Source organism: Protopterus annectens, chromosome 17.part0 (genome assembly GCF_019279795.1).
Source record: "Protopterus annectens isolate FY-2018-M chromosome 17.part0, PAN1.0, whole genome shotgun sequence".
NCBI lineage: Eukaryota > Metazoa > Chordata > Ceratodontiformes > Protopteridae > Protopterus > Protopterus annectens.
The window spans coordinates 673,379,851-673,391,605 of record NC_056751.1 but is presented as its reverse complement, the minus strand read 5'-3'; the positions used below and the strand labels follow the sequence as shown (position 1 = coordinate 673,391,605).

The 11,755-nt window shown below is 39.1% G+C and overlaps 1 protein-coding gene across 1 annotated transcript in view; it reads left to right on the top strand.

Annotated features, from left to right (window-relative positions):
- Positions 1–11,755, top strand: part of F11R (F11 receptor) — a 1,474,472-nt gene that overhangs the window by 1,118,322 nt on the left and 344,395 nt on the right. Inside the window, exon 3 of the mRNA XM_044059235.1 lies at positions 3,773–3,886. Coding sequence (XP_043915170.1) covers positions 3,773–3,886 — 114 coding nt within the window. The remainder of the gene's footprint in view (positions 1–3,772; positions 3,887–11,755) is intronic.

Genomic DNA, 11,755 nt, shown 5'->3' with positions numbered 1-11,755 from the left:
CCCCCCCTAAAATTTTAGAAAAAATGTATTCACAATCAGGTTATGCACTTTCTTACTTCAGGAAAACCTACTTACACACAACACGGCTTTCATCCCAAACAGTACCACAACTGGCTTTCATCCCAAACAGTACCGCAACTACACTAATGTCCTTCATAAATACTATATCCCTTGCTCGTGAAAACAATAAACTTGTCTCTTACCTGTTCCTGGACCTCTCCAAAGCCTTTGATACAGTCTCCCATCCTCTTCTCCTTGCCAAACTAACCTTGCTTTCTCTTCTCTTCTGCAATTTCCTGGTTCTCAAGCTACCTCTCAAGCTGCCAATCAGTCAAATGGCTCTCTGCTCAGTCCCCCAACCCCACTGTGAAATGGGAGTCTCCCAAGGATCCATCCTTGGGCCTCTACTCTTTAATATTTTCACCAATCTATTACGCACCTCTTGCTAGCAGTCATCACTTGTACAATACGCTGATGAGACTGTCATCACCATTGCAGACAGTGCATCAGACCTCCACTCTACAAGCATCATTTAGTACCATAGAGACATGGCTCAGTGACAAATTCTTAACACAAAGAAAACTAAGCTCTTACTCTTTCTCACTACAAACCTCTTTAATCTCAAATCTACTTTTACTATTCAGTCTAGCAACAACACAGTCATCACTGTAGAACCTACCACAAAAACGCTAGGAGTCATAATAGATGATCAGCTTAAATTTGATGTTAATGTCACAAACTGTATTAAAAAGACACACCAGAAACTGACACCTTTACCGCAGCAAGGAGATTCTTCACCAACAGGACCAAAATATATCTCTCATGCATTTCTTCCTACTCTGTAATACAGCTGTCAGGTTTTCACAAACCTGAACTCCACACTCCTCACCAAACTAGAAACTACCTATAATAAGGTGGCCAGATTCTTTGCAAATCAAATGTACAAGTCTAACCTCTGCATATCTCTTAAGCAACTAGACAGGTTAGAATTTTCCCACCTCCTCAGACTTCATCTACAACTTGTCCACTCCATCTATATTTTCACTGTCATAGCCTTACTTCAGTTATATCCAAATACTCTCCTGCTAGACCATTTTTCGGCTCCGACCAAGACCTGCTACAGATTTATAAACCTAAGACCAAAACTGGTTGTATCCTCTATAATTACAACCCTGACACATCCTGGAACAAACTATCCCTAGAAATTAGATCACTTGACCACCCTAAACGATTCAAAGCTGCCACTCGTGAATACCTAAAAAAAAAAAAAAAAAAAAAAAAAAAAAGAAAAAATAAAACTGGTCTTGTTACTGCACTCATCCCCCTTGACCTTCTGTCTCCTTAGTATCCAACAACGCTCTCTCTCCTCTGCCCATCTTACCAATGCCCTCTCTCCTCTGCATATTCAACCTACACCATCCCAATACTTCCTTTCCCACCCCATCTTCTTTGTCTAATCTTCCACCTGCACTGTCCTCCAACAGCTTCCTTTTATCTTTTCTTTTCCAATCTCAACCTCCCTTCTCTCATCTTTACTCTTCAGTATTTTTTTCTCCTATTTCTCTCCATATTAAGTTATTTATTATAAAACACATGCTATTCTGTTTATTTTTTTTTTGAATATCCTTGTCACCTGCTGCTGCCTCTCCTCTTATCTCTCTACAGTTCATGCCATGTTTACTATCACAACCCCCTTCTATATACCTCTGATCGTTTATCAAGTTATTCTGTGCTGGTTTACCAAGTCCATCCTAGATGTGCATTTCCTTCTCAAAATGTTTTGCCTCACAAAAGGTTCTTTTTGATTTCTCTACATCACTTCTCTTTCATTGCAAATATTGTAGAGATGTTTTTGAAACTTTTTGTGTACTCCTGAATTTGTAATTCTTTTTTGTGTGTCTGTAATCTGAAATGTAATTTTAAGTTTTTGTATCTGTTGTATAATTTTATCTCACCGTGGAGTTTTTCTCCACGGGTCTCTGTTGAAAATGAGCCTCTAGCTCAGCTAGACAGACCCTATCAACAAATGTAAAATAAAATAAATATTACTGCAGCTTGCAGAAGCTTGCCCCTGGAATCCAGAAATCTCAAAACTAAGTAAACTGCCTTTATAAGGAAAACACAATGTCTCCTAAGACATTAAAGTGCAGTTGCTTAAAAGATGCAGGATAGATTTCAGTATATACTTGTTCCACATCATGGTGCAATTATGTTATTCACTCTTGTAATGAGTTATGGTCTATTTACAATTGCCAAAGGCACTACTAATTATGTAAGCCATTCTGCTCTTGTTATGAGCTATGGTCTGTGTACAATCACCAAACATACAGCTCCTAATTATGCAAGTCATTCTTTTTCTGTAATAAGCTATGGTCTATATGCAGTCGCCAAAGGTACAGCTCCTGATTATGCAAGTCATTCTACTCCTGTAAAGAGCTATGGTCTATGTATACATCTATCGCCAAAGGTGCAATTCCTAATAATGTATGTCATGCCACTCAGTAATGAGCTTTGCTCCATACACTACAATCGCTGAAGGTTTAACTTCTCTCCTGATCTGTAAATATATATTATTACAAGTTATCCAGTTTTGGTAGGTATCCTCTTAAATTTGGAATTGGGCCTCATATGTATGTATATACAATATAGGGCAAATTGTCCAATATTTTTGCTTTGTGCCGTTTCATTTTTTTGTATGTCTGTAAAAGGCATTGTATATTTGCTTGTTGCTTTTTTATTTGTAATTATTTCATAATATTAAAAAGCATTGCTTGTTACTTTTTATATTTTACCTTTTGTATTTTTCTTGCATTTCACTTTCTTATTCCATTCCTTATTTACTCTGTAATGCCTATGTCATGGCTGAAAAATATACAAGGAGTAGCCCACATTACACAAAAAAATAGATGTTCCGAAACATTTTTTTTTTATAATTTCTTGTTTGTGCTTGCATTCTTATAAGCTGTACAGGTTAAAAACTCTGAAATGTTTGTGATGATAGGGTTAATCTCCGTCACATTCTTTTGAAAATTCTGGAGATCCATTCTGTGGTGGATTTTGGAGATTAGAAGCATGGTGAATAATTTAGACATGCAATGTAGAATGTACAGCTTGCATTGAGTCTGTCTACTCTCTGTAGAAGTAAATCTGTCTGCATCTAATAATAAAGTTCTTATCCAGGGGTATTGCTCCAAAATTGTTAACTTTGGCATACAGTTATCAGGAGATGGAAATCCTGTGTGATAATTTTGTCTGCCACAAAGATTTTCTTTAGGAAGATAGCCCTGTTGGACAAGCTTGGTACTGTGTGCAGAGTAACACTTTCATGGTGATTGTCTGGCAGCAGGGTAACAACTTTATCATCACTGTCACCAAAACAGTCTTCTTTTCCAGTATTGTCCGTGCTTTTGGCTGCATGTATTACTATTGCAGATTGTAGCCTTTTTACTTTGAAAGGGGGGCAGAAACAGACAAATGTATAGCATTCTTCTGTAATATTTGTTTGTAAAAGGCAAGGATCTGTTGCCATCTGCTTAATGACAATACTAGTAGAGAAATGGAAAATCAATGTGTTTCGCACCCAGAGATGCTTTTTTCTCATGGAATGAATGGGTACTGAACAGTGGGTTCATACAGATAGGTTATTTGTGTGTTTCAGTACTGTGGCTATATTTAGTGACATTGTAATATTTTAACAGTATGACATTCACTGCTTGTTTTTCTTATGGAACAGTCTGATGTAATTTTTTTCCCTCTCCTTTTTTCTCTTTAGCTGTTGACCTATATTGTGAGTACTCCGCCGACTTTCAGAATCCTCGAGTAGAATGGAAGTTTAAAAGCCCATCTGGTTCCACGACCTTTGTATTCTACAATGCCGAGTTAATAGGTACATTCATTTTTATGTGAAATGAAGCTGACTAGGAATACATGACTCTCCACTGCTGGATGGTAGGGTATACAGCATTATCATGATGTCTGAGCTTTTACTCATGCAACCATATGTGTGAAAGTGTGAGGCAGCCAGGTAAGAGACTGTAATGCCAGACCTTTCACCATTTGTCTCTGTCCTTTTTCACAGAAGTACTGAAGAGTGGATAAGGGAATTCCCTTTTAATTAAAGGAGAACTGTGTCCACACACTGAAAAACATGTTTATTTGAGCAAATCTTGAGGTTTCCTATATTTTAACAATACTTTTGGGCTCTCTGGTATTGCATTTAAAAATATTAAAAAAAAGTCTGCCCACATGAGGTCTGGCATCCTAAATTTTTAAGTCTACCTGCAGGTATCTCTCAATGCAGTGTTTGGCTTTAAAATATTACATCATAGTCCTTATGCTCCTGCCAATGCAGTGACTTTACATGTGTTTTCATGCATGTACTGATTTCTTTTAGTCAGTGAGGTTTAATTACTATTTCTTGCTTTTCAATGACTAAAAACACAAACGGAGGTAGTCATACAACAGTATTCTCAGCAGATGAATTTTGTCTCCTGCTGTGACATATCAGTCACAGCAGCAAACACCTCATATTAGCCGCTTTGACAGATACGAAGGAGATGTGTGAGGGGAGATGAGTTTAAGGACTAAACTCGGGCATGACATAAAAGAATGAAAGTTAGCCACTTCAGAAAGAAATAGTGATAAGTGCTGAGAATATTGTTCTGTGTGACTCCCTGTTTGTCTTTTAAGTAGTCTTTGAAAAGCAAGAAATGGTAGTTAAACGTGACTATAAAAGCAGGATATATGTGAAAATGCATGTAAAGTCAGTGCATTGACAGGAGTTTAGGGTCTATGATGCAAGATTTTAAAGCCAAACACTGCAAAGTGGGATACCTAGAGGTAAACTAAAAAAATCAAGATGCTGCACCCCATGTGGTCAGACTCTGGAATTAGGTTCATAGGTTCATACTAGGCTATCTGCCCTGGGGCATTTAAAAAAAAAAAGAAAAGGAAAAAGTGTGTACAGTCCAATCTACTCCGTATCGTATAGATTGCTCAGAGGTGACGTGTGTCTTGTCTACAAGGCAATATCAGACCCTGCCCTTACTATAGATGCTCCATATCTGCAAGTCTAAATCATTGTGCATTACCCACTGGATAGGACTAAATCTAATATGCGACTTCAACAAAAACTGCTGGAGAGACATATTTGTCTCCCAGAGGCTGCCCCATCTCTGGAATTACTTCCCATACACGTCAGAGTACCTCACTGACCCTCCTCAAGCACAACCGTGAGTGGATGGGAAACCACACATTCATTTTTAATGAGGGAGCATTTTTATGATGGGTCTAATAAGTATATTCTGGACTATGTGCATTTTTATTTCTTTTGCCTTAGCTTCTAAACTTGCTAAGCATTTCTCCTCAGATTTCCTAAAGTTGCAAGCATATGATGTATTGACACTGTAAACTACATAAGCAAATGGAAAAAAAAAAGCATTCAGGTTACTGTCTGAATTGTAGGGATCTGTCCATAAAAATTCATCACTTTTTTGGGTTGTGGAGAGCAAAGCTATGCAGGTATTTTTTATCTGGTGTGCCAAGAAAAAAATGGATGATGTCAAATATATATTTTATTTAAGGACTGTATTTTTGTGCAGGCTGACATATATTACAAAAATTAGTATTAGGAAAAGTAAACTTAAAACTCAGTCACTGAATACTGAGACAGGTTGTGCTTCCCCTTGACAGTGAAATGGGTAAGCGAATAATGAGTGAAAACTAACATTTTCATTGAAATTCATAAACTCTAATGCTATCACATATTTACGAATGCAGAGGAACGCGAATGTGTGTGTGTGTGTGTGTGTGTGTGTGTGTGTGTGTGTGTGTGTGTGTGTGTGTGTGTGTGTGTGTGTGTGTGTGTGTGTGATCATGCTCTCTACTCTTGAGCGTGTAGTGCTATGATGGTCACCTGCCACTCTCCCAACCCACCCTAACCATCCACTTACTGCAGTTCAAGCCCAGTGGTCCTAGTGAAAATTGAGACCATTTTGCCATAGGTATTTTGTGGTACCATTGAAGGAGGAATTTTGCCATTTGTCCTTGTTAGGAGACGGAACCATTGACTGCCTTTTCTTGTTGTCATTCCTGTAGTTAGGGTATGACAGGCTGTTTGTACAATTTCACTGTTGAAGAGAATCGATAGTGCCATTAATATTTTGATTGCATAATAATGTTCCTTTGTGATTCCTGAATGGAAGCTTGCTGGAAGACATTTTTGTGTAAGATTTGCTCATATGTAGGCATTTAATTTCCTTCATCTGTTCACATTGCTACATGACCACGGAATATGTTTGGTATCTGTTCCTAACAAATCTCATCTAAGACAAACATTGTTAGTTCTGACATATGTTCTCCTAATACATTTAGGAGTGCAGTACATGTTTAGTGTCAGATTTTAAGTAGGGTATAAGGGTTTCCTTGAAGAATAACTGCAACTGAGTCAAGGTACTGGGTGTATTAGTTAGGTCTACATTACACCAGTAACCAAATTTCCTCACCTGTGGAAATTCTGGATAGTACACTGCATCATAGCGAATATATACAAGCCAGGATAAAATAAATCCTATTTCGACTATACACTCCAGTAAGATAATTTTTTTTTAAAAAGTAATTGGTCAAACAAAGAAGGAAAAATAGTCATCCTTAAAAGCTGAAGAATCCTCCCCTCCTAAATTTTAGCTGTCTCTCATAGTACTAGGGTGTGGAGAAGGCAGCCTGATGGGTGTTGAGTGCGTCGGGGATCATGATCAGCAGATCACAGCTGTTCAGTGTAATACTGGCATTCAGAAACACATGCTGGTTGTATTTCTGGTCAGAACTAAAGTGCATTCGCTCCCCATGTGTGGTCAGAACTAAAGTGCTTTAGCTGCCCATGTGTGGTCAGTGCTTTAGCTGCCCATGTGTGGTCAGTGCTTTAGCTGCCCATGTGTGGTCAGTGCTTTAGCTGCCCATGTGTGGTCAGTGCTTTAGCTGCCCATGTGTGGTCAGTGCTTTAGCTGCCCATGTGTGGTCAGTGCTTTAGCTGCCCATGTGTGGTCAGTGCTTTAGCTGCCCATGTGTGGTCAGTGCTTTAGCTGCCCATGAGTGGTAGAAACTGTAGCAGCTGCAGAAGAGTGAGTTGAAAGTCACATTCCAACTGTATTTCTGCTGAGTGTATTTGTGTTCTTTTTTTGGTTCTGACTGCAACTAACGGTGTAATTCTGTAGTAACAAAAGCCACAACATGAGCCATATGCTTTCTGGCTTAGTATCTGAATTATAAGTAGGTGTATGTGGAAGTTGAAAATGTAAGAGTGGTAAGGATATGCATTGAGACTTAATGGGCTAGATTCAGTAAGCCATGGTGGTACAGCAGTAGCAAATAAAACTGAAGAGCAGGAACACAATGAGAGAAAGCTTGAAGTAAAATAGCGATTTATTAAATCCAAATAAAACGTAAGCGCTTTCAGCCAGAGCAATCTCCAGCCTTCATCAGACAAACAGCATAGGAGTGTATGTTGAAACTTTAAATAGTGAAACAATGAATTACTTTACCAATCATCTTGAAGTGCATTTCCTAATACACTGTTACCATAGTAACATTAAAGCAGAAATACATTTACACAAATTTGTAAACAAACAAATACTAGTTATTCCTTGAAAGTGTACTCATTTGTGCTGCTAGATAAATCAGTAATACCCCTAATATAGGGGCAAATAGGGACAAGTTGTCACCTAGATAAACATTTTTAAATCTAGGTGTTGTAATGAGCCCATGTCATGTGTGAAAGTGTAAAAGAAACAAATGTGAAGTAACTTAGTTTTAACTCATAGGTTATGTCATCTGTTATATGATAACCACTTGAGCACACATTTAATGGACAAGTTGTCATTGATGCCCGGAGTGAGGTGCGCCCTAGTCCGAACCTGCCAGTGCAGTAGCATTGTTGCCTCACAGCAAGAGGTTCTCCTGTTAGATTCTTGGCTGGAGTGCCTTCTGTGTGGAGTCTGCATGTCCTCCCCGTGGTAGAGTGGCATTTGGAAGACATGCATGAATGGGTGTGCCTTCGCTGAAGTTTGGGCGTCAGGCTGGCAACTCGGCACCATAAAAATCTGCTGCCAGTCATTAGCGGACCGGAGTTCTGCTGTGGCGCCCCCTAACCGGGAAAAGCCAAAAAGGCAAACAATGGGCTAGATTCAGTAAAACCTACACTAAGTGTACACTGTTCTGAGTGAACAGACAACACAGCCATGACACGCACCTTCCTCCTTGTTTCAGTTTTCGTACTGATATTCTTGCAGCTTTAAATATTGACAGGTATTCATACAGGTTAGTACAAAGTGTAGACTACATGTACACTTCATGTAATCTTTTGAGTGACTAGAAAGCACAAAACAATTTATTTTATTGAATACATATTGTGTACGCGTAGTGTACACTTAGTATAGGCTTTATTGAATCTGGCCTAATGTCTGAAAAAGTGATGGGAAAAAGGGGTTTAGATTGATTTTGTATAATATGTGAATTGGGATGTTGCCGAGATAAAAAAAAAAAAAAAGAGAAATGTTCTGGATGTGCTTGAATGATTCGGGGGGGGGTGTATATATGTGTGTGTGCTTGTGTGTTTGTGTGTATGTATGTTTTTATATATATATATATATATATATATATATATATATATATTTGTGATTTATGAAAATGTTTTCATATGCAAGATATTTTAATAAAGCACCTCTGCATTTCTCAATGTTTGCTGTAGGGATCATTTTTATTAACTTGACAACCACCAAGATGGGATCTCTGTTTTTACTGTCTCATCCAAAGGACCAGTCTCTCGAGGGCTGCACCCTCCCTTATGTCAAGGATTCCAAGCAGCTAGTATGTGGATAGAACCCACAACTTTCTGATCTTCAGGCGTAAAAGTCAAGTGTGCTAGAGTGTGAGCCACTGATGCTAGGTTTTAGGTAATTGAAAACAGATTTTAATTTGTCCGGGATATAAATTACCACTGAAAATGGTTGCCCCATTGGATTGTTCTGCCTTGGAGGTGTACTTCAGGGTTATAAATAGAAAGTCAGTGTCAGTGGTGCAATAGATAGCACACTGACCTTTGGTGCAAAAGGCGGTGGGTTCTGTTTCCACACCAGGTAGATTGATAACGGATACTGCATGGCGGGTGCTGTACTCCTTTATGTGCAGTCCTTTGGATGAGACGTTAAACTGATGTACCATTTGGTGGATGAAATGGGCCAGTAAGGGTCTTCTATTGTGCATATCTTCACACTTACAAATATGTAAATGAGTAAATACTTGTGTAAAAAAATAAACAAGTACTGGCTATCCATCAAGCAAATAAATCCTATATATGCATTTTCTTACAAACAAATTCACACAAAACTAACATCATAACAATGACCCCAACTCCTCTTTCCACAGCCAGAATCTAATTTTTTTTCAAAGTTCCTGCAAATTCCAAACTTACAGTAACTCTTTAACAGAAAACTTTTAAAAGGCAACACACTCATTACTTATTGAAAACTCGAGTTTAAACGCTTAGTGTATACAGAAGTTAAACAATGCAAGCAACTTCATGACTTCAGAAATTTGATTTCACACTGTTTTTAACTTTAGCGAAGTGCTTTCATTCTTTCATTTATTCAAACTTCTTTGGAGTTAAAACATTGCCATCAAATGATTCTTTTATATACTTAAATATCATGTGAACTATTTACAAAATTAACATCTTACAAAAACAGATTGCATATAAAGCAAGTTGCTTAAACCAGTAACTGTATATCAGTTAAATCATATTTCAAAAACACAAGTAATTTATATTCACTATAACTTTGTGACTTTAACAAACATTTAATATTAATGTTTTCATGGAGGTGTGAATGACCTGAGACGTACCTTCCTGGACTACATGAAGAGACATGGAGGAGCTCTCCGATCTTGTAGCACAGGCAGGAATGACCCAAGCCCTGAGTAGCATCCTGTCATCACCCAGAATACCACAGTACAAGGACAAAATGATTGACTTTAACAATTGGCTAAGCTTCTGGTGTCATTCTAAGGGAATCCAGTGTCTGTCTGCCTGGGATGACATGATCGACAGACCACGCTGCTTTGCCAGAGATGGCCTGCACCTGTCACCCTTGGGATTCCGGATACTGGCAAAGGCTCTTGCCACCCCTATAGTGCCTTTTTTAGGCAAAGTTCAAATGACAAATTCACCACTGTAACCGGTACAAGCAAGCAAAATCTGAGGGTAATGCTACTCAATGCTAGAAGTCTAAACCTCAAAATGCACTCACTCGAGGCACTCCTTAAAATGGAGAACATAGACATCTGTGCAGTGACAGAGACCAGGCTCAAAGTTCCAGAGAGCATCCCTGCATTACCAAGCTAGAATTCATACCACACCTTTCGGCCACCAAACCTGGACTGCAACACTAAAGGTGGAGGCATGTCCATATTCATTAAGGATATCCACACCTCCAAGTTAGTTGTTCAATATAATGCATCTGAGATTATCCAAGTTCAACTAACTCTGGGCAAAAACGCAATCCAGATTGTAGCTTGCTACATACCCCCCACCATGCCCCAGGATTCACACTCCTCTTTTCTTGATACACTGCAAAATATTAAGGTACAACCCAACACCCTAATAATGGGTGATTTCAACTACCCCACCATTAACTGAGAAAACTACTCGTGTACCAACTTTTGCTCATTGTTTTCTGAAAATCATCAATTCCAATGCCTTGGATTAACTTATCCACACCCCCACCAGGGGCAGCAGTATCCTAGACCTGGACATCACCAACATGGGTGACCGGTGTTCCACACCAGAGGTCAGCTCCTCATTGGTCAGATCCGACAACAAGCTAATCACCCTAGACATCCACATCCCGCTCCCACCCCCATTAGGAAAACTACCGTAAAAAATTTCTCCAAAGCCAACTTCACGCTTCTTGAGACAGAAGAGGCAAACTTCACGACACCCATGCGGATGGACCATAGAGGTACGACTGAATCCTACACAAATGCACTTTATAAGCACTTACACAAGTGCATGGATTGTGCTATCCCTAACAGAACCAAGGTGCTATCCTCCAAAAAAGGAAGCCAATCTGGTGGTCTTCTGCCATAAACTCTACAACAGACGAAAAACTGTTGCAAAAGAGTAAAATCCCACGATTGGAGGAACTCCCTGGTAAGCCTCAGTAAGAAGCCGAAATCCCTCATAAAATCCTCCAAAGCTAGTTATGAAAACAAACTCATCACTGATTCTAAAGACTTCCACAAAGCATTCTATAGCTATGTCAAGAATCTCAATGGCAACACTCAAATCTGCTCTGAGTTACAGCACAATGGCACTAAATATACAGAACCAACTGATATTGCCAACATCCTGGCAGATATGTTCAGTGCTAACTTTACCCACCCTCTCACCCCCTAAAGGGCCTATCTTTATACCGGAAGAATGCAAAGTTCCTGTAATCACTGCTGCACAGGTAAAAACCTCACACTCCAAAGCCAAGAACACAGCATCCATTGGACCTGACAACATCCCAGGCTGCCTTCTACACGAACTACAGAATGAACTGGCACCCCACCTAAGTACCATGATCAGTCATAGCCTCACCTCAAGCTTTTGTGCTCATTGAATGGTGCACCTCGACTGTTCTTCGTGTTTCACTGTTGCAGTTATTACATTTTGGGTAATCCTGCTGGCAAGTTGCCCTCAGCTGGCCTGAATTTCAAAGTC